Source organism: Labeo rohita, chromosome 10 (genome assembly GCF_022985175.1).
Source record: "Labeo rohita strain BAU-BD-2019 chromosome 10, IGBB_LRoh.1.0, whole genome shotgun sequence".
Lineage (NCBI taxonomy): Eukaryota > Metazoa > Chordata > Actinopteri > Cypriniformes > Cyprinidae > Labeo > Labeo rohita.
Genome location: NC_066878.1, coordinates 25,780,614 through 25,805,287, shown reverse-complemented (window position 1 = coordinate 25,805,287; position 24,674 = coordinate 25,780,614). Strand labels below are relative to the sequence as shown.

General features: G+C 34.8%; 1 protein-coding gene across 1 annotated transcript in view; it reads left to right on the top strand.

Moving 5' to 3' along the window:
• Window positions 1-24,278, top strand: part of opn4xa (opsin 4xa) — a 44,618-nt gene extending 20,340 nt beyond the window's left edge. Inside the window, exons 3-10 of the mRNA XM_051120493.1 lie at window positions 5,473-5,606; window positions 5,687-5,890; window positions 5,974-6,145; window positions 8,874-9,035; window positions 13,411-13,518; window positions 13,609-13,783; window positions 17,420-17,575; window positions 22,429-24,278. Coding sequence (XP_050976450.1) covers window positions 5,473-5,606; window positions 5,687-5,890; window positions 5,974-6,145; window positions 8,874-9,035; window positions 13,411-13,518; window positions 13,609-13,783; window positions 17,420-17,575; window positions 22,429-22,749 — 1,432 coding nt within the window. The 3' untranslated portion in view covers window positions 22,750-24,278. The remainder of the gene's footprint in view (window positions 1-5,472; window positions 5,607-5,686; window positions 5,891-5,973; window positions 6,146-8,873; window positions 9,036-13,410; window positions 13,519-13,608; window positions 13,784-17,419; window positions 17,576-22,428) is intronic.
• The last annotated feature ends 396 nt before the right edge of the window (window positions 24,279-24,674 follow it).

Genomic DNA, 24,674 nt, shown 5'->3' with positions numbered 1-24,674 from the left:
TAGCGTTGACCAGACTAGTTTGCTTCCTAATGCATTTTTTATTTTTTTTCTCCCCCCAAAGTTATGACTTGTAGAAGATGCTGTCTGCATTGGTCCGCAAACAGTGTAATTGTATAATGTAATGAAATGAAGCTATGCAATGATGTAACATGTTGCACACTGACTGTAAACAAAGCAAAATATTTTTGACCATAATAAATGAGATGCACATGCGGGCATGTAGGGTTTGGGAGTCTAGGGGTGAAGGATGATCATGTGGAAGTGGACAACAAACCATCAGTTTCTCAATGGTCATTGACAGGAGACAGAAACAAAAGCCACTGACGGCCTCATCACAGGAATCAATGCCTGACCTCTTTAAAACGCTTTCTCATTTATAGCACTCATCTCCATTAACTTGGCTGTGGTGGACAGAATTTATTAAATGTGCTTAGACATGCATTAAGTGTATGCTTATGCTATGCATTTTCTATCAAATTTACTTCCATCAGAAGACAGCTTTATTTCTTTAGATTTGATGAATGCTTCATAATAAAATAGTAATTCTAGTCAGTAGTCATTTGTCAGCTTTGAATAAGGATAAGGTTTATTTACATTCTGGGTATCTCAGTTCATGCATCTGCATATTAGAGCAACAATTCAGCCAAAAAAAGAAAATTTGCTGCAAATGTACTCACCATCAGGCCATCCAAGATGTAGATGAGTTTGCCTCTTCATCAGATTTGGAGAACTGTGTCATCCCGTCACTTGCCCACCAATGGATGTGAATAGGTGCCGTTAGAATGAGAGTCCAACCAGCTGATAAAAACATCACACAAGTAATCCACACCACTCCAGTCCATCAGTTAACATCTTGAGAAGACAAAAGCAGCAAACCCACCATTAAAGGAGAACTTCCAGAACAACAAATCACAAATAATTTGCTCACCCCCTTGTCATCCAAAATGTTCATGTCTTTCTGTCTTCAGTCATGAAGAAATTATGGTTTTTGAGGACAACATTTTAGGATTTTTCTCCATATAATGGACTTCATTGGCGCCCCGATTTTGAACTTCCAAAATGTAGTTTAAATGCAGCTTCAAAGGCTCTAAATGATGCCAGTTGAGGAAGAAGGGTCTTATCTAGTGAAACGATCGGTCAGTTTTTTTGAAAAATAAAAATTTGAATACTTTTTAACCATAAAAGCTTGTGTAGCACAGGCTCTGGGATGCGCGTTCACGATGCTACGTACTATTGAATCACGTCGAAAGGTCACGCGGAACTACAGACCCATTTTTTACCAAGCGAACATGCAAAGACTAAGAAAGTGCAAGTAAGTTTATAAACACTGTTTACAAACAAAAAGGTACGACAATGTCCTCCTCTTAAGTTGTAGGAGAAAATAACATGGATTTTATTGTCATTCTCGGCACACAGACGATGAACTTACATGTGATTCGTAGTAGTGATGGGAAGTTCAGATCATTTTACCGACTCGGACCTTTGAGTCTCGTTCAGCAAAATGAACAAAACTTTTTTCGAGTCATTTTGTTCATTTTAGGAAAATATAATTCAAATGTTACATGTTACTTCCCGAACACATCTACATCATGTAGTGTGATCACAAACGTTTGTAACACTAACAAACAAGACAAAACTATAATGCTATAAGAAACAGAAAAGATTCATTCATTGTTTACTGGGTCTTTAGTCTATGATTAGCTCACCTCACCTCTTATCTGACGAGTTTTTGGGTTCGAGTCATTCGTTCATTTTGGAAGTTCAAAATCGGGGCACCAATGAAGTCCATTATATGGAGAAAAATCCTGAAATGTTTTCCTCAAAAACCATAATTTTTTTCACGACTGAAGACAGAAAGACATTAACATCTTGGATGACAAGGGGGTGAGTAAACTATTTGTAAATTGTTGTTCTTGAAGTGGACTTCTCCTTTAAGACGTTTTAAACTAAACTACAAGTCTATAATAAATAATAACACTTCCTCCAGTGAAAAAGTTGTCTGGTCTGAATCAGGAGAGAAATATGCACAGATCAAGCACTGTTTACAAGCCAAAACCTACTGTTTACTAGCCAAAATAATGCTTCCTCTAGTGGAAAAAGTCCATCTCTATTGTCTCTCACATCAAAATCCAGCCACATATTTGTTTGAAGCTGTTTTGGACTGTTTTAGCTTGTAAACGGTGCTTGATCTGCGCAGATTTCTCTCCTCTCCAGATTATGGACTCGTATTTTAGTCTCATATGTCTTGATGGATTTGTTTAATCTTTTGTCTTAAGATGTTAATTGATGGACTGGAGTGGTGTGGATTACTTGTGGATTATTGTGGTGTTTTTATCAGCTGTTTGGACTCTCTTTCTGATGGCATCCATTCACATCCATTGGTGAACAAGTGATGTAATGCTGCATTTCTCCAAATCTGATGAAACAAACTCGCCTAAATCTTGGGTATTTGTCTGAACTATTCCTTTAACATTGTCCAATATATGCAACACAAAGGCAGAATCCATCTCTATGTCCAGTGTTACCTAATAACTGAGATGCAACAGCAGCATTAAGAGACTCTCAATGTACTGTACGTGTGGATTTTCCCCCTGACTGAGAATCACTCAAACTCCTCCTCGTGAAGTAAGCTGCAACCTCTCTCTGGAGGTCGTCTGTCAGCTGGGAGCTTTCTAGGAAAGGCTGTGTTGTTCCCGTGAAGTGCTGATGTCTCCTGCAGGCTCTAATGCTTGATGAACGGGGGACGAGGGGTTTCAGCAGGTGATGATGGACGACTTTCAATTAGAGGAAATTGTGTGACTGTTGGATTAATGGGATGATGTGCAATCACAATGATTGTTGTGTGATGAATCATCTCAGATGCCACGTGTTGAATCAATGAAACTATTTAACACCATCAAAGCATGTAGAAGTTTCTAGCACTGTAATCATATTTCCAGATGAAAAAGCAGCTTGGCCTTACTTGATTCTCCATGAATCATTTTTTAGAAGAATCAGTGAGTCTCAAATATGATCATCAGGATCTTTTGAGGAACGTTTGTTTCCAGAAGCTTTACTTTCACTGTTTTCTCAGTGGAGGAATGATCTTCACAAGCCTCCAAAACATCTCGCATCTTTTGAGTAACGTTTATTTGTTCAACTCTCAATCATTTTTGGATTGCATTGCATTATATGTTTGGGTCATTTCAATCTCATCTTACTAAGACATATTGTTGGAGATATAGAGTGACCACTGATATTTAGATCATTTTATGTCAGTATCTGCTGTACTGTTATAAAGATCTCATTGAATTACAAAACAAGCATCAGAATTTCGTCATATAACTAGATAAAGTTTGTCAAGTCCACAAAGTTTTAAAAGCCAGAAGTTTGAAGATAGATAGATAGATAGATAGATAAGAAATATTAGATTAGATTAGAAATATTAGAGGTGCATTGAAAGATTCTATGTGGTTGGTAGGATGTTGCCATGTGGTTGCTAGGGTACCTGGGGTGGTTGCTATCTGGTTGCTGGGGTACTCAGGGTGGTTGCTAGGGTATTACTAGCATGTCGTTAGCATGATTAGCAAGTTGTTATTAGCAAGTATGTTGTTAGCATGATTTCTAGTATGATTAGCATGCTACTAGCATGTTAGCATGATTATCAAATTATTAGCATGTTTCTAATGTGATTAGCATGTTTATAATATGATGTTAGCATGGTTAGCAAGTTGCTAGTATGTTGTTAGCATGATTTCTAGTATGATTAGCATGTTACTAGCATGTTGTTAGCATGATTAACAAGTTATGTGCATGCTGTTATCATGTATTTAGCATTAATAGCAAGTTACTAGCATGTTGTTAGCATTAATAGCAAGTTACTAGCATGTTGTTAGAATGCTAGTAAAATATTAGCATGATTAGCATGTTACTAGCACATTGTTAGCATGATTACCAAGTCAGTAGCATGATTATCATGTTGTTACAAGCATTTTGTTAGAATGTTTTTAGCATTATTAACGCATTACTAGCATGTTGTTAATGTGATTAGCAAGTTACTAACATGTTGTTAGCATGTTCCTAGCATGATTATCATGTTACTAGCATCTTTCTAACATGTTAGTATGTTGTTAGAATGATTAACAAGTTACTACATGTTGTTAGCATTTTTTAGCATGATTAGTATGTTACTGGCATGTTTCTATCATGATTAGCATGCTACTAGCATGTTCCTAGCATGATTATCATGTTACCAACATGTTTCTAACATTCTAGTATGCTGTTAGCGTGATTAACAAGTTACTAGCATGTTGTTAGTGTTTCTAGAATGATTAGCATGTTACTAGCATGATTAGCATGTTCCTAGCATAATTATGTTAGTAGCATGTTTTTAACATGCTAGTATGTTGTTAGCATGATTAACAAGTTACTAGTATGTTACTAGCATGTTTCTAGCATGATTATCATGTTACTAGCATGTTTTTAACAGCATGTTGTTAGTGTGTTTCTTGCATGATTAGCATGTTGTTAGCATGATTAGCAAGTTACTAGCATGTTTCTAGTATGTTGTAAACATGATTAGCAAGTTACTAGCATGTTGTTAGCATGATTAGCATGTTGCTAGCATGTTGTTAGCATGATCAACAAGTTACTAGCATGTTGTTAGAATGTTTCTAGCATGATTAGCGTGTTACTAGCATGTTGTTCGCATGTTACTAGCATGCTAGTATGTTGTTAGCATGATTAACAAGTTACTAGCATGTTGTTAGTATGTTTCTAGAATGATTAGCATGTTACTAGCATGTTTCTAGCATTATTAGCATGTTCCTAGCATGATTATCATGTTACTAGCATGTTTTTAACATGCTAGTATGTTGTTAGCATGATTAACAAGTTACTAGCATGTTGTCAGTATGTTTCTAGCATGATTAGCAAGTTGATTTAGATAGCTAGATAGATTAGAAATATTGGAAATATCTGAGTGGAAATTGTAAAGAGAAGGGAAGCTTGATTTAGTCTCAAGGGATTCTGGGAGTTTTAATAGTTGGAGCTGGAGTTTGAATAGTCTTGGCTCATTTGAACATTCTGTCAATGTACAGGATTTTTTGTAGTTTGATAGTCTGGTTTACGAAAACCGTAAGCAGGATCAGTTAGAAAAGATAGAGCAACCCGAGTCAGACCAGTCTGAAGATCTGGGCCAAGTTTGGTGGTTGTAGCTTTAGAAGCCTAGGAAGAGATACAGAAGTAGTAGTAATTTCAATAAGATTTCAACAAGTTGCACCAAATTGCATATCTGTGCTCAGTTTGAGTCTGTGAACAAAACTGAGCTGTCTCACTATATCAGACTAGAGGAGCCATAAAAGCCTGAAGGATCAAATATGAGATTAATATATTGAGGAAATGGCCATAAATACCATGCTTTTGCTTCACTTTTACTGCAAGCATTTGTAAGTGGAACCATAGCTGATTATAAAAATGAATTTTATGTTTCAGTAACAAGAAGCTCCGGACGCCTCCGAACTACTTCATCATGAATCTGGCAGTGAGCGACTTCCTCATGGCCATCACTCAATCGCCCATCTTCTTCGTCAACTGCATGTACAAGGAATGGGTGTTTGGTGAAATGGGTACCTACTTTCTCCTTTCTCCCCATCCAGACGCTTACTTGCGATCTGTTTCTGTATCACGCGTCTGCTTCTCCACGCAGGTTGTAAGATGTACGCCTTCTGTGGCGCTCTGTTCGGAATCACATCCATGATCAACCTTCTGGCCATTTCCATCGACCGCTACGTCGTGATCACCAAGCCCCTGCAGGCGATCCGCTGGACGTCCGGACGGCGGACGCTCATTATCATCCTCCTGGTGTGGATCTACTCTCTGGCCTGGAGTCTGGCCCCACTTATGGGATGGAGTAAGTGCAAAGTCTTTCCCTTTGTTTTTGGATGAGACGGCGATGTTTTTTTGAGTTTCTCGATTCTGTTTTTGGTTGGACAGGTTCTTACATCCCAGAAGGCCTCATGACGTCCTGCACATGGGACTATGTGACGTCCACGCCGGCCAACAAGAGCTACACCTTGATGCTCTGCTGCTTTGTGTTCTTCATCCCTCTTGGAATCATCTCTTACTGCTACTTCTTTATGTTCCTCGCTATTCGTAGCACAAGCAGGTACAGTGTGATTCAGACTTTTATACAGGTTTTCATATTCATATATTTTTACATTTATAAGCTTAGAGTCAGTATAATTTTTTTTTTTTTTGGTAAAGAAATTTTTAAATTAAAACTTTTATTTTGCAAGCGTGCTTTAAATTGATTAAACGTGATGGTAAAGACATTTACAATGTTACAAAAGATTTCTATTACAGATAAATACTGTTCTTCTGAGCTTTATATTCATCAAAGAACCTTAAAAAAATTCTACTCACCTGTTTTCAACACCATAATAATAAATGTTTTTTGAGCAGCAAATCAGAATGTTAGAATGATTTCTGAAGGATCATGTGACTGGAGTAATGATGCTAAAAAATTCGGCTTTGAAATCACAGAAATAAATCACATTTTAAAATATATTTGAGTAGAAAGCAGTTATTTTTTTTTTTATTTTTTTTTTTTTCATTTCATTTATTTATTCTCTTTTCATGGTCATACAACACAAAATACCACAACAATCCAACAACACAACCAAAAATACAATCCATGACAAAAAGAACAGGAGTAGGATAAAGAAAAAAATCTTATAAACTCCTACCCCATTCTAGTATTATAAAATTTACAAATTAAATTAGATGACCTCACAGACATGAAGAGAAAAGGAAAAATCCTTCCAATATTATTAATTAACTTACACAACGTTAAACAAACAAAAACAACAATTTTACAATAATAATAATTCTGACAACAAAGAAAAAAAGATAAAAAGAAAAGAAAAACAACAACAAAAACAACATTAACCCTCATCTCTATACAACTGAAATATCTTCTGTTTATACTTATATTTAAATCGAAAAATATCTGAACAACATTTTAGATCATTTTCCAATAAATTCCATCTTTTCACACCAGAAACTGAGACACACATTTGTTTGAGAGTATTTCCAGCAAAAGGTTGTTTAAAATCATTATTTCTTCTACTTGTCTCACTATTCACAGTAAAAAGGGTTTGCAATCCATCCGGTAACATACAATATTTTGCTTTATAAACTACTAATAAAGTTTGCAAAGAGACCAAATCCCTCAATTTGAGTAGTCCTGACCTCAAAAACAATCTTGTGGTATGTTCTCTTGGAGCAACTCTATTAATTATTCTTATGGCCCTTTTTTGCAAAATAAATAAGGGCATTAAATTAGTAAAATATGAATTACCCCATACCTCCAAACAATACATCAAATATGGCAAAATAAACGAACAATATAGGATTCTCATTGCCTTATAATTTAACATAAACTTTACTTTACTCAAAACAGCAATATTTTTACAAATTTTATTTCTTACATAAGCTATGTGTGACTTCCATTTAAATTTTTCATCAATGAATACTCCTAAAAACTTAAATTCTGACACTCTCTCAATAATTATTCCATTTTAAATAGTAAAAATATTTCAAAATTTTACTGTTTTTGCTATACTTTAAATGCAGGTTTGGTGAGCAGAATAGACATCTTTAAAAAACATTAAAAATATTACTGTTCAGAAACTTTTGACTGGTAGTGTAGTTTTTGTTTTATTTAGTTTTAGTTATTTTAGTACTTTTTTTTTTTTTTTTTTTTTTTTTTTTTTTAAAGGGGGGGGGATTGCTTTGGTAACTAGCTAAAATAAAATTTTTGTTTTATTTTATTTCGGTTAATGTTAATTTAATTTCAACTTATTATTTTCCATGTCAAAATTTCACACTTTTTCAGATTTATTAATCATTTTTTCAGACTATATTTAACATTTGATAAATGGCTTTAAGAATATTGAATAGAGTATAGAATAGAATATTGTAGTTACAGTAGTTTCTGTAACCACTGTAAATTAAGAATTATTTATATAATATTACAGTTATTGTTAATATTTTCTACTTATTAATATTTTTTCTTTTCATTTTAATTTTACATAAAACGTTAGTAATTTTTTTTTTTTTTTTTTTTTATATAGTTTATATAGTTTTTATAGTTTTTGTTTTAGTTTTATTTAGTTTTAGTTATTTTAATACTTCCTCTTCATGGAAGTGAGAAAATTTGTCTTGGCAATAGATGAAAATAAAATAAGTTTTATTTTAATTTATTTTATTGATTTTATTGATTGATTTAATAGTATAGTTATTGTTAATATTTTGTATTAGAGTTTATTTTTAATATTTTCTCTTTTCATTTAAATTTTGCTTAAAATGTTAGTAATTTTGTTTTGTGTTTTTGTCATTTTATTAGTTCTAGTCTTAAAAAAAAAAGTCTATATAGGTTTTTTGGTTTATTTAGTTTACTTCAACTTAATCGAAAATGAGTTTGTGATCTTAAAAATAAGTTATGTTTGTTTTATTTTATTTCATTTTAGTTCACGTTAATTTTCATTTAATCATTTTGTTTTGTGTTTTTGTCATTTTCTATAGTCTATAGTTTTTATTTTATGTTTTAGTTTTATTTCCTTTTTTTAGCACTTCAGTTTAAATGAAAATGAAAAACTTTACCTTGGCAACTAGCTGAAATAAAAGTTTTGTTAAATTTTATTTTATTTCAATTAATGTTAATTTAATTTCATGTGATTATTATTATCAGTATTATCATTATTTGTATTCATTTACATTATAGAAATTAAATGTACATTGTCATTTATATACAGTAAATTAACATTATATAAATTTGCGAATTTTAAAACAATATTGTCACAGTCCCATCATCCATCTTCCTGTATGTTCAGAGATGTGGAGAAGCTGGGCAGTCACGTGAGGAAGACGGCGCTCATCCAGCAGCAGTCCATCAAGACAGAGTGGAAGCTGGCGAAGATCGCGTTTGTGGTCATCATCGTGTTCGTGCTGTCCTGGTCTCCTTACGCCTGCGTCACTCTTATCGCCTGGGCAGGGTAACTATCAGTGCCATCTGCTTGAAATGACTTTGTGTCATCGGTTTGGCAACTGGTTAATTGTTTTTCAATGCATAGTACACAGAACTAAAGGCAGATCCGTAGGTATTATTTGGCTGGCCTGAATGCATGCTAGTAATTTGCTTGTCATGTTAGAAACATGCTAGCAACATGTTAGTAACTTGTTAGTCGTGCTAAAACATGTTATCAACATGCTAATAACATGCTAATCATGTTAGAAACATGCTAGCAACATGTTACTTGTTAGTCATGCTAAAACATGTTATCAACATGCTAGTAACATGCTAATCATGTTAGAAACATGCTAGCAATGTGCTAGTAACTTGGTAATCATGCTAGAAACAGACTAGCAACACGCTAGTGACATGCTAATCATGCAAGTGACATGTTGATCATGCTAGAAATATGCTAATCATGTAAAAAACAGACTAGCAACATGCTAGTAACTTGCTAATCATGTTAAAACATGTTAATAACATGCTAGAAACAGATTAGCCACATGCTAGTCATGTTAAAAACACGTTAATAATGCTAGAAACAGACTAGCAACATGCTAGTAACATGCTAATCATGCTGGAAACATGCTAGCAGCATGCTAATTATGCTAGTAATATGTTAATCATGTTAGAAACAAGCTAGCAACATGCTAGTAACATGCTAATCATGTTAAAAACAAGTTAGTAACATGCTAGTAACATGCTAATCATGATAACAACATGCTAATAATGTTAGAAACTGACTAACATGTTAGTAACATGCAAATCATACTAGAAACATGCTAATCACACTAGAAATGGAATAGTAACATGCTAGTAACTTGTTAATCATGCTGGAAACATGCTAGAAATGTGCTAATCATGCTAGAAACAGTTAGTGACATCTTGTTAAAACATGTTTGTCATGTTAGAAAAGACTGGTAACATGCTAGTAACTTGCTAATCATGCTGGAAACATGCTAAAAACATACTAATCATGCTAGTGACATGTTAGTGACGTTGATCTTGTTAGAAACATGCTAATCATGTTATTCATGCTAAAAACAAGCTAGTAACTTGTTAATCATGTTAAAACATGTCATGAACATGCTAGTAATATGCTAATCATGTTATCAACATGTTAATAATGTTAGAAACAAGCTAACAACATGCTAATAACATGCAAATCAAGCTAGAAACATGCTAATCATGCAAGAAACAGATTAGCAACATGCTTGTCATATTAGAAACATGCTAGCAACATGCTAGCAACATGCTAAAACATACTAATGGTAGTGGCATGTTGATCTTGTTAGAAACATGCTAATCATGTTAGAAAAAGACTAGCAACATGCTAGTAACTTGCTAATCATGCTGGAAACATGCTAGCAGCATGTTAATTATGCTAGTGACATGTTAATCATGTTAGAAACAAGCTAGCAACATGCTAATAACATGCTATTCATGCTAAAAACAAGCTAGTAACTTGCTAGTCATGTTAAAACATGTCATGAACATGCTAGTAATATTTTAATCATGCTATTAACATGCTAATAATGTTAGAAACAGATTAACAATGTGCTAGTAACATGCAAATCATACTAGAAACATGTTAATCATGCAAGAAACAGATTAGCAACATGCTTGTCATTAGAAACATGCTAATCATGCTAGAAACAGATTAGCAACATGCTAATCATGCTAGAAACATACTAGCAACATGCTAAAAACATACTAATCATGCTAGTGACATGTTGATCTTGTTAGAAACATGCTAATCATGTTAGAAAATCATGAAACATAGCAACATGCTAGTGACATGTTAATCATGTTGAAACATGCTAGCAACATGCTAATAACATGCTATTCATGCTAAAAACAAGCTAGTAACTTGCATGTTAAAACATGTCATGTGACATGTTAATCATGTTAGAAACAAGCTAGCAACATGCTAATAACATGCAAATCATGCTATTCATGCTAGAAACAGATTAGCAACATGCTAGTCATGCTAAAACATGCTAATCATGCTAGAAACACTAGAAACATGCTAGTAACTTGCTAACCATGCCAGAAACATACTAGCAGCATACTAATCATGCTAGTAACATGTCAGTCATGCTAGAAACAAGTTAGCAACATGCAAGTAACATGCTACTCATGTTAACGACATGTAGTAACTTGCTGGTCATGGTAGAAACATGCTAGCATTATGCCAGTAACATGTTAAACATGCTAACAACATACTAATCATCTAATCTATCTATATAAAGTTTAAAACTTCAAGCTTTTACAGCTGCTTTAAACTTTCAGGCTAAGCTTTCTCAAGCCAATCTAAAGTTTGGTTTGACAAACTTTACCTAGCTATCCCTTGCTCACCAATGGATGTGAATGGGCGCCGCAGAATGAGTCCCCAACCGCTGGGAAAACATCACAATAATCCACAAGTATTATAGATATTTTAGTAAAAATTGCCTTAATGATGGATTTGTTTCATCCTTTGTCTTCTCAAGCTGTTAACTGATGGACTGGAGTGGTGTGGATTATTGTGATGTTTTTGTCAGCTGTTTGGACTCTCATTCTGACAGTTTCTCCCAAAGTAGATTCAAAGTCTAACCACGCAGAAGATTTAAGACTCTCTCAGAATTCCAGGGTAAAGAGACGTCCTTTTATAGAAGTACTGTCCACTGCAAAAGGCAGTGTTTATCAGTTGAATTAAGGGCTGCTGGGTTCACTGAGGCGATGCGGGCCGTGTGGGGCGAGCCAGCATGATGCTAACACCTCTGCGTTAGCGTTAGAGTTCAGTCTGCTGGAGGATAGGAATAATCGGGCATGTGATTCTTTCCGCTCAGCTAACAACACCTCTAGGTCACTTCCGTGTCACGTAAACAGCCACTGCAGAGGTCACCGGCTTTTCCTGAGTGCTCACAAACACTCTTCTGCTATATTTAGTCTATGAAAATCTTAGAATTTTTGTTTTGGTTCCTAGTACGAAAAAATAATTTTCATATTTAGTGTTTTGTCTTGTTTTTCAGTACAAATACACAATAACTGTTTTTTTAGAACAGATATCTAAATATTATTAAATCAAGATTCATTTACTTGAGAAGCAAAATGACTTGAGATATTAAGTTGCTTTCTGAGAAATTGAATTTAAGTGTGTTTATGTTTAAAACAAGAAAAAGCTTATTTTTTTCTTTAAATGAAGTCGGTTTGTCTTACTCTGTTGACAGGTATTTTCTTGTTTTTAAGCTCACATAATTTTTTAAACATCATTTTGTATTTCAAGTAAGTGCATATTGTTTTGTGCTTTTTTGGATGATTTTTTACATGTTGCATTTTAAGTAAATGCATCTTTTTTTATATATATTTGCAATGGAAAAAATATTTTGGAAAAATATTTATTTTGCAATATTTATATAAAAAAATTATTTTCTAAAATGTTTTGCAATATATCTACAAATAATAAAATAAAAATATAGTTACTTGAAAAGCAATATTACTCAAGATATTAAGTGTTTTTGTCTACATTTTGCATTTCAAGTAAATGCATCTTGCAATGGAAAAATAATTTTGGAAAACTTTTTGCAATGTATCTGCACACTATAAAATAATAAAATTGGAACATTATAAGATATATTTACCTAAGAAGCAATTTTCCACAAGATATGAAGTGGGGTTTTTTTGTTTGTTTGTTTGTTTGTTTGTTTTAGCTTTAGTTTTTTTTTTTTTTTTTTTTTGTTTGTTTTTTTTGTTTTTTGTTTTGTTTTGTTTTGTTTTTCAGAAGAAAAAACTCAAGTTCATGCTTAAAACAAGAAAAACATCTTTTTTCATCTTCCCTATCAGCCTCCACTGACAAACAGTTTTTCAGGCTTTAATCATAAGCTCACTTCATTTATTTTATTTTATTTCATTTCATTTCATTGTATTAAAATTACTTTTTTATTTTTTATTTTTTTTTTTTTTTTTTTAAGATCTAATATCTTAAGTCATTTTGCATCTCAGGCAAATGTAGCATCTCAGGTAAAAAGCAGGATTGTTTTACTTACCTCAATAAAAGCTTTTTTTTCTTTACCTTTAAAACAAAAAAGACAGCAAGACTTTTTATGTTTCAAGTTATTTTGCCTCTCAGGTAAATGTATCTTGATTTATGCATATTTACGCTGAAAAAACAAATACTAAACAAGACAATCATCTTTTTTCAAATTCATATATCAGTAAATAGGTTTTGATGCACACCAGGACTGTAAATGTTACAGGCAATATTTCCTTGCAAATGATGGTTGAAGAAAAGCCCAGCATGAGTTTCTGTGCAGCAAAGGATGTGCTACGTCTAGAGCTGAAGATGTGCATTGGTTGTGTTATTACTCGTTTTCCAGGTACAGTCACGTTCTCACGCCGTATTCCAAGGCAGTTCCTGCAGTGATTGCCAAAGCATCAGCCATATACAATCCCTTCATCTACGCCATCATACGCTCCAAGTACAGGTTCGTTCAAGTGCAGTTGTCTTTGCAGCCGAACCAAACAATACTGCGACGACGTGAGACGCAGTGTATATTTGTGATTGTGATTCACAGAGACACACTGGCTGAGAAGGTGCCGTGTCTGCATTTTCTGTCCCAGTCGACACGTAAAGACTGCATCTCGGTATCCAACAGCGAGTCGTCCTTCAAGGAGCCCATGCTCAGCCGACAGTCATCAGGGTCAAAGGTCAAGTTCCAGCGCGTCTCCTCTATGTCCACTGCAGACACGGTTAGTATTTTACCAAGAGGAGACTGAATAATAGAAATGTTTTATCATTTAGTTCAAGCATGACCACATTATTAAGAATGCCGACTGCACAATATAATGTACACTACCAGTCAAAATTTATACTTCTATTTAGCAAGGATGCTTTAAATTGATCAAAAGTGATGATAAAGACATTTATAATATTACAAAAGATTTCTATTGCAGACAAATTCTGTTCTTCTGAACTTTCTATTCATCAAAGAAACTTACCTGTTTTCAACGTAGTAATAATAATAATAATAATAATAATAATAATAAATGTTTCTTGAGCAGCAACTCAGCATATTAGACTGATTTCTGAAGGATCACGTGACACTGAAGACTGGAGTAATGATGCTGAAAATTCAGCTGCGCATCACAGCAATAAATTGCATTTTAAAATATATTCAAATAGAAAACCGTTATTTTAAATAGTAAAAATATATCCAAATTTTACTGTTTTTGCTGTACTTTAGATCAAATAAATGCAGGCTTGGTGAGCAGAAGAGTCTTCTTTAAGAGACATACTGTTCAAAAACTTTTGACTGATGGTGTATTTATAATGAGAACCCAGTACTAAATCAAGGAGTTAATTATTGTCATTATTTTAAAAATAGATATGATTTAATTTAAATGTGTTTATGCTTGAAACAAGAAACATCTTATTTTTGTCTTTGAATTAAGTCTGTTTGTTCCTACCCTTCATTGTGATGTTTTTGCATTTTAAAGGAGAAGTCCACTTCCAGAACAACAATTTACAAATAATTTACTCACCCCCTTGTCATCCAAGATGATCATGTCTTTCTGTCTTCAGTCGTAAAGAAATTGTGGTTGTTGAGGAAAACATTTCAGGATTTTTCTCCATATAATGGACTTCATTGGTGCTCTGATTTTGAACTTCCAAAATGTAGTTTAAATGCAGCTTCAAAGGCTCTAAATGATCCCATCCGAGGAAGAAGGGTCTTATCTAGCGAAACGATCAGTCATTTTTTTCGAAAAATAAAAATTTGTTTACTTTTTAAGCACAAAAGCTCATGTAGCACAGGCTCTGGGATGCGCTTTCATGACGATACGTACTATTGAATCACGTCGAAAGGTCACGCAGAACTACAGACCCAGTGTTTACAAAGCGAACGCGCAAAGACTAAGAAAGTGCAAGTAAGTCAAACGCTGTTTACGAACAAAAAGCTACAACGATGTCAGACGATTCTGAAGTTGTAGGAGAAAATAAGATTTTCGCCATTCTTTACCTTTTTGCGCCAGAGTACACAGACAATGAACTTAGACGTGATTCGTAGTAGTGATGGGAAGTTCAGATCATTTTACCGACTCGGACCTTTGAGTCTCGTTCAGCAAAATGAACAAAACTTTTTTTCGAGTCATTTTGTTCATTTTAGGAAAATATAATTCAAATGTTACGTGTTACTTCCCGAACACATCTACTGCTTACACAAACGTTGAGCACACTACAAACAAGACAAAACTATAATGCTATAAGAAACAGAAAAGATTCATTCATTGTTTACCTGGGTCTTTAGTCTATTATTAGCTCACCTCACCTCTTATCTGACAAGTTTTCGGGTTTGACTCAAAAAACCCGAAGACTGGAAACAGGTGAACTAATTCCAGTACAGAACCTAATCGGATGTTGCGCATGCGTGACTGAACGAATCACCCCCCCGAGACAACTCGTTCTTTCTGAGTCACATTAAAGATCCGTTCAAAATGAACGAATCATTCAAGAACGCACATTCCAGAGCTTGTGCTGCATGAGCTTTTGTGCTATTTTTCAAAAAAACTGATCGATCGTTTCGCTAGATAAGGCCCTTCTTTCTCGGCTGGGATCATTTAGAGTCTTTTGAAGCTGCATTTAAACTACATTTTGGAAGTTCAAAATCGGGGCACCAATCAAGTCCATTATATGAAGAAAAATGTTTCCTCAAAAAAACAATTTCTTTACGACTGAAGACAGAAAGACATAGATGACAAGGGGGTGAGTAAATTATTTGTAAATTGTTGTTCTGGAAGTGGACTTCTCCTTTAAGTAAATGCATCTGATTTATTTTATTTTATTTATTTTTTATTTTATTTATTTATTTGATTTATTTATTTATTTTTGCAATATTTGCAATGGAAAATTTTTTTTTGCAATGTATCTACACATTATAAAATGAAGATATATTTACTCGAAGCAATATTATTTGAGATATTAAGTTTTTTTTCTGAAAATAATAAAGTTCTTGTTTAAAACAATATATGTTAGTGTGGTCAGGAAAAAAATGGACTAATAGTATGTATATGTATTTATGTCTATTTTAAAAATTATCTTTGACCAAACTTTCATTCAGAAAATACAATAATCAACATTTTTAAAAAGGTTTCTCCTGGAATAGTTTTAGAATTTACATTAAATTTAAAAAATCTATATAATTGTCATAACTGGTAGTGCGAGATCCGCAGTCATTTAGTTGTACAATGGCCAGTAAGCGTAGCGTTTTACAGTTTGTTGAGATTTTAAAGGTTGTGCAGTGTATTAATCATCATGGTGGCAGATTTCTGATTTGAGACCCTGAACCACAAAACCAGTCTTAAGTAGCACAGGTTTATTTGTAGCAATAGACAACAATACACTGTAAGGGTCCAAATTATCAATTTTTTTAATGCCAAAAATCATTAGGATATCAAGTAAAGATCATGTTCCATGAAGATATTTTGTAAATTTCCTACCATAAAAATTGTAAAACTTAATTTTTGATTAGTAATATGCATAAGAACTTCATTTGGACAACTTTGAAGGCGATTTTCTCAGTATTTTGATTTTTTTTTTGCACCCTCAGATTCAAGATTTTCAAATAGTTGTATCTCAACCAATATTGTCCAATCTTAACAAACCATATATTAGTGGAAAGCTATTTATTCAGCTTTCAGATGATGTATAAATGTCAGTTTAAAAAAATTACCCTTTTGACTGGTTTTGTGGTCCAGGGTCACATTTGTTCTGGTTAAGTAGCTATTAATCAGGGCTCGACATTAAGACTTGACATGTGCTTGTCCTTCGGACAGCTAAATCAGTCATTCACTTGTCTGAGTAAAAAAGTTACTTGTTTTTGTCGTTGTTGTTTTGTGTCAGTGTAATCCATTCTGAAACAATCAACTCACCACTGCTCTTTGTTGTGGCTTTGCTTAGAACTATTTTCATTAGCAAAAATGGTCAACAATGTGTCTAAAATGTCAGTTAATATTAACTAGGTAGATTTTTCCATGAGTCAGATGGGCTGCACACAAGCCTCATCTGATGCAACCTTGATACTGTACGTCTGTTATTAGTCACCGTTTACACTTAAAGTAATAAAAAAACAGAGCTCACCAAATCTGTGGTGCTGCCCTAGTTATTGTTTGTTATTGACGTGTTAATCAGGTTACTTGTCCAGTCAGGCAAGAAAAATTCTCTTTCACTTGCCCCCTCACAAAATCCACTTGTCCTGGACAAGCGGACAAACGTTAATGCTGAGCCCTGTATATGTATGTTTATTGTAAAAACAAATGATTAAAGTAATAAAAAGGCAGGACTTTTATGCCAAACATGTCTATGTATACATTAAAGTGTATGTGCTCTAGGTCTGGAGTGATGTAGAATTAGATCCTGTGGACCAAAAGACTCTTAGAAACTCACATTCAGCCAGTCTGATGAGAGATGAGGGATGGAAGATGCAAACTAAACATGGCAAGATGAAGAACAAGAGGCCAATGGAGGAAAACCACAGTGAAGAGAAGGTAAGGTATGTGCTGCACATAAGTCACTACAGTAAATCGTCATTATTTAGATCATTTTTAGTCATGGACATGGGCGGATTGGTCGTTTGGCAATTCTGGCAAATGCTTTTTATTAGATTTTATATAATGCCGCTGTATAATGTGGGCTGGCCTATTGTGTAAATATACAGTGGGTACGGAAAGTATTCAGACCCCCTTAAATTTTTCACTCTTTGTTATATTCCAGCCATTTGCTAAAATCATTTAAGTTCATTTTTTTTCCTCATGAATGTACACACAGCACCCCATATTGACAGAAAAACACAAAATTGTTGACATTTTTGCAAATTTATTAAAAAAGAAAAACTGAAACATCGCATGGTCCTAAGTATTCAGACCCTTTGCTGTGACACTCATATATTTAACTCAGGCACTGTCCATTTCTTCTGATCATCCTTGAGATGGTTCTACACCTTCATTTGAGTCCAACTGTGTTTGATTATACTGACTGGACTTGATTAGGAAAGCCACACACCTGTCTATATAAGACCTTACAGCTCACAGTGCATGTCAGAGCAAATGAGAATCATGAGGTCAAAGGAACTGCCTGAAGAGCTCAGAGACAGAATTGTGGCAAGGCACAGATCTGGCCAAGGTTACAAAAAAATTCTGCTGCACTTAAGGTTCCTAAGAGCACAGTGGCCTCCAAAATCCTTAAATGGAAGACGTTCGGGACGACCAGAACCCTTCCTACAGCTGGCCATCCGGGCAAACTGAGCTATCGGGGGAGAAGAGCCTCGGTGAGAGAGGTAAAGAAGAACCCAAAGATCACTGTGGCTGAGCTCTAGAGATGTAGTCGGGAGATGGGAGAAAGTTGTAGAAAGACAACCATCACTGCAGCCCTCCACCAGTCGGGGCTTTATGGCAGAGTGGCCCGACGGAAGCCTCTCCACATGGAGTTTGCTAAAAAACACCCGAAGGACTCCAAGATGGTGAGAAATAAGATTCTCTGGTTTGATGAAACCAAGATAGAGCTTTTTGGCCTTAATTCTAAGCGGTATGTGTGGAGAAAACCAGGCACTGCTCATCACCTGTCCAATACAGTCCCAACAGTGAAGCATGGTGGTGGCAGCATCATGCTGTGGGGGTGTTTTTCAGCTGCAGGGACAGAACAACTGGTTGCAATCGAGGGAAAGATGAATGCGGCCAAGTACAGGGATATCCTGGACTAAAACCTTCTCCAGAGTGCTCAGGACCTCAGACTGGGCCGACGGTTTACCTTCCAGCAAGACAATGAAACTACGCACACAGCTAAAATAACGAAGGAGTGGCTTCACAACAACTCTGTGACTGTTCTTGAATGGCCCAGCCAGAGCCCTGACTTAAACCCAATTGAGCATCTCTGGAGAGACCTAAAAATGGCTGTCCACCAACGTTTACCATCCAACCTGACAGAACTGGAGAGGATCTGCAAGGAGGAATGGCAGAGGATCCCCAAATCCAGGTGTGAAAAACTTGTTGCATCTTTCCCAAAAACACTCATGGCTGTATTAGATCAAAAGGGTGCCTCTACTAAATATTGAGCAAAGGGTCTGAATACTTAGGACCATGTGATATTTCAGTTTTTATTTTTTAATAAATCTGCAAAAATGTCAACAATTCTGTGTTTTTCTGTCAATATGGGGTGCTGTGTGTACATTAATGAGGAAAAAAAATGAACTTAAATGAGTTTAGCAAATGGCTGCAATATAACAAAGAGTGAAACATTTAAGGGGGTCTGAATACTTTCCGTACCCACTGTATATAAAGAGTGAATTATAGTAAAAGTACATAGCCCATATTCGTCCATTGCCCCAGACAAATGGCCCACTTGGTTCAAACAGTCAAATTAATTTTGTGCGCTCCAGCTGAGTGCAGCGGCTCAAAAGCGCTCGTCAATGTCAAAATGTTGCAAATAGCCAATCAAAGTGTAGAAGGCGGGACTTACCGTTCACAGAGCTGAGCTGCGCCACTTGAATGCAAGGCAATGTAAGCAGCTTCAGAGACAATTCAGCAATATTTCCTAACTGTTTCGATATAAAACAAATGTTAAACGACAGATATACATTTTCAGGGATGCAAACTACTACTGGCCTTTCAAATTTTTAATGCCATTTACGTTATTCATCACAGCATAGGATAAATGAATAAAAGATAAAAGATCATGTTTAAAAAAATAAAAACACATAAGCCTAATATATCATTCTCAAACTCACTCTAAAACATTGTAAATCTGAAGACTTTCACTTTCAAGTGCCATGATTAGGAAAGTGACATTAGGCTACAATAAAAACATAATTTGCTCTTTCACATGAATTATTTTATATACAAACTAATGGTCAAACGTTTGAAATAATTAATTTACTTAATCTGTATGACCATAAGTACAGTAAAAATATTAATCTGTTAAAGCTATTTTAAAATGTAAATTATTTCTGTGATTAAAGCTGAATATTCAGCATCATTGCTTCAGTCTTAAGTGTCACATGGCTCTTCGGAAATTATTCTAATATGCTGTTTTGCTGCTTAATTATTATCAGTTATTATTTGTGATCAATTATTACTAATGGTTCTTATTATTATCAATACTGAAAACTGTTTTTGTTTCGTATTTTTGTGGAAACTGTGATGCTTTTACTTTTTCAGGGTTATTTGATGAATACAAAGTTAAAGAACAGCATTTTTTTTAAATATAAATAATTTGTAACAAGTATAAATGTCTTCTCTGTCACTTAACTTGGTTGTGTTCGGATTCCTGTCACACTTGTGGTGTTCCCGGTCATGCTTTTGACTCCAAACAATTGCTTATAAATCTGTCGTTATGCTATATTATCACCAAATATTGGATTCAATCTTTTTGTCAACTTGTCAACCTGCATGCAAAATGCTTTTATGATATCTCTCTATATCTCTCTCTCACACACACTCAAACTGCCTTGTATTTAGTTTAAGTTTTGAGGCTTTCATGTTCTCACAGAGTAGACAAAAGTTTACAAATAAATGCTTTAGCACAGAGAGAGCTTCAGCTTGTTGTTCCATTATATTGTCTCTGTCAGTGTGCAGGATATATATAACTAAAATATAACGGTTTTGGTTTGTTGTTCCATGAAATGTTATAATGTAAATAATCTTAAGGGAGAAGTCCACTTCCAGAACAACAATTTACTCACCCCCTTGTCATCCAAGATGTTCATGTCTTTCTGTCTTCAGTCATAAAGAAATTGTGGTTGTTGAGGAAAACATTTCAGCATTTTTCTCCATATAATGGACTTCATTGATGCCCCGATTTTAAACTTCCAAAATGTAGTTTAAATGCAGCTTCAAAGGCTCTAAACGATCCCAGACGAGGAAGAAGGGTCTTATCTAGCAAAACGATCGCTCATTTTTTTCTAAAAATAAAAATGTGTATACTTTTTAAGCACAAAAGCTTGTGTAGCACAGGCTCTGGGATGCGTATTCATGTACTATTGACGTCGAAAGGTCACGCAAAACTACAGACCCAGTGTTTACAAAGTGAACACGCAAAGACAAAGAAAGTGCAAGTAAGTCAAACACTGTTTACAAACAAAAAGGTACGATGTCGGACGATTCTGAAGTTGTAGGAGCAAATAAGATGAAGTTTTTCGCCATACTCTACCTTTTAAGCTGGAGTACACAGACGATGAACTTAGATGTGATTCATAGTAGTGTTGGGAAGTACGGATCATTTTACCAACTCGGACCTTTGAGTCTCGTTCAGCAAAATGAACGAAACTTTTCTTGAGTCATTTCATACATTTTAGCAAATAATATATAAGAAATGCTATAAGAAACAGAAAAGATTCATTCATTGTTTACCTGGGTCTTTAGTCTATGATTAGCTCACCTCACCTCTTATCTGACAAGTTTTCGGGTTTGAGTTGTTCATTCATCACGTGGCAGCCCCATAAGATGAACGAACCACTCGAAAAACCCAAAGGCTCAAAACAGGTGAACTAATTCAGTACAGAACCTAATAGGATGTTGCGCATGCGCGACTGAACAAATCACGTCCCGAGACAACTCGTTCTTCCCTAGTCACATTAAAGATCCGTTCAAAATGAACGAATCATTAAAAAACGCACATTCCAGAGCCTGTGCTACACCAGCTTTTGTGCTTAAAAAGTATACAAATTTTTATTTTTCGAAAACAATGAGCAATCGTGATCAATAAGACCCTTCTCCTCGGCTGGGAAGAGCAGCCTTTGAAGCAGTTTGAGTGTGTGTCCCTGCAGTTTAGCTCCAACCCTAATCAAACACACCTGAACAGCTAATCAAGGTCTTATTAGGTATTAGAGCTGAAGATCTTTGCCCGAACCCGATGAGGCCCGACAGGTTCGGTCGGGTTCGGGCTTGGGCTTGGGCTTAATTTATATCATTTTACACAGGCTTGGGCCGGGTTCGGGCTTACTCGGTAAATGAGCGGTAATGTGATGCATTTCGATTAGCGTAAGAAAGATACGAAAATTGCATCTAAATGCATAATGTAGACAGGGTATATAGGCTAATGTTGGCATTATTATTTTATTACATTTCATGTAAGATTTATGCTGATATTGTCCAAAACCACACTTTGCCACGGATGTTTACAAACTTTTGGAGGGCAGTGTAACTTCAGTGATATTAAACTGTCCCTCTAAAAGAAATATGTAAAAATTCTTCTAAATGATTTACTATTTGTCATATACACCAGGAAAGAGAAATTCTAAAAAAGTATGTCAGTCAATCATTAATGTTAATGATACAAATTTTAAAAAACAAAGGAATGGACAAAGCATCTTTCAAAAGCATAATTGCAAATGTTTTATCCATTACAGCCCGCAGTCACAGAAAGCGGCTCTTTGAACGATTGTGGCCTTGACCTGGTGTCCGAGTCCATTAACATGGCCACCGTTCCTCTTCTCATGGCCAAAAACACTCCTGGGGAGGAACAAGAGGAAAAGGAGGAGGAACGAGAAGACAGCAATCCTCCGAGCCCCCTGAACAACGGTCTGGCTTTTTACGAAGACGCGGAGGAGCCAGAAGTCATTATCGTCCCCACATCAGAGCAGACCAGAGAAGACAAATTAATACTTGACCTCAAGAGCCTGAACTGCTCTGGTGAGCTTCTGGAGTCTGTGGAGAAATTCCTCTCGTAAGACCCAGAGAATCCTCTTCTTTACGTTTGTGTTTGACTAAAGACGTTTGAGAACCACAGTCTTCCGCTGAGTTTTCACATCAGCATTTTAGTTGACGAAGCAATTGGACCATGTTACTTTGCTGCTAACAATGAATCGGAAGAACTAGTTATGATGTTATGCTTTCACCCATCAAATACGCTTCAACTTCACACTTCAGCCACAGTAGACGTAGCTGGAAGAGACACAACCACTGTGCACATTATGATGAGATATTTTGCTCTTTAATGAAGAATGTTCTTACAGATATGCATGACACACATCACAATGAAACCAAAAACATTTCACTAAAGGAGTGTTCTGGGTTCAATACAGGTTGAGCATTGACTCATTTTTGATTGTCGATTACTATAGAAAATTGTGACAGCAGACACTGCAGTTACTGCAATTTTTTTAAGCAAACATAATTTTATTTTTGTTAAAAAACTGAATAATTCAGTCTGTCCTTTTTTTGTTGTTGTTGTTGGCTTCTCATGCATTATCAAAGTAGTTGTGAGTAGATTTTGCTGCATGCAAATGTTCCCATGTTTGACAGCATTTTGCAATCATAACACTTAAGTTATTTAATGCATAATATACTTTTACACTGACGATGTTTATACTGTAAGTGATTTTGCCACAATAGTCTCACGTGAACATGTATCGTGTATTTACAAGTGAGGTCAAAAGTTTACATACACCTTGCAGAATCTGCAACATGTTTTTTATTTTACCAAAAAAATAAGAGATTATACAAAATGCATGCTATTTTTTATGTAGTACTGACCTGAATAAAATATTTCACATAAAAGTCCACAAGAGAAAATAACAGTTGAATTTATAAAAATACCCCCATTCAAAAGTTTACATATGTTTTGATTCTTAATGCTGTGTTGTTACTTGAATGATCCACAGCTGTGTTATTTTGTTTAGTGATAGCTGTTCATGCGTCCCTTGTTTATCCTAAACAGTTAAACTGCCTGCTGTTCTTCTTGAGAAAAATCTCACAAATTCTGTGGCTTTTCAGCATTTTTGTGTATTTGAACCCTTTCCATCAATGACTGTATGATTTGAGATCCATCTTTTCACACTGAGGTACTCATGTGCAACTATTATAGAAGGTTCAAACGCTCACAATGCATTAAGAAATGAGGGGTGAAAACTTTTGAAGATCAGGGTAAATTTAAGGGAAGACACTGCAGGCAAAAACAAAGTTTTTTCATGCACCTGTCAGTTTTGAGATTTTGGGCTTTTTGGTTTTTCCAAAAGTGTTTTTTCGGACTAGTGGAAAGAAAACACCAAAAGACAGTTGTGTTTCTTTTATAGCACTTTATCTATTTGTGTAAATAAATTTCATTTACAATAGATATTTTTAAAGGCTGTTTTCTCAAAATGAGTTTTTTTCTCCTAGACATAAATCTCCACTTTAGTAGCACTTACACACACCAAACTTTACATTTTTATTCCTGTCTAAATCCTGAAGGTTTTCACAGTGAAATTTGTTCATATATAATTTGATCTTTTTTATTTCCCCAAAATTATGAAAATATATTGTTTTCTAAGTCTTTTCTTAATTATGGAGTGACAAAAATTAGATTATACCCATAATTCCCTCTGTAAAAATATTTTACTTGAATATGTAAAAAAAAATTAATTAATTAATTAATTAAAAAAATAAAATTTAAACAAGAATTTTGAAACTGACTTAATCCAGTGTTCAGATTTTTGTACTAGAAATTTATGCAGCTTAGTGCATATTTCATTAATGGAACATGATGTTTACTTAATATCCTAATGATTTTTGACATACAGTGGGGCAAAAAAGTATTTAGTCAGCCACCCACTGTGCAAGTTCTCCCACTTAAAAAGATGAGAGAGGCCTGTAATTTTCATCATAGGTATACCCC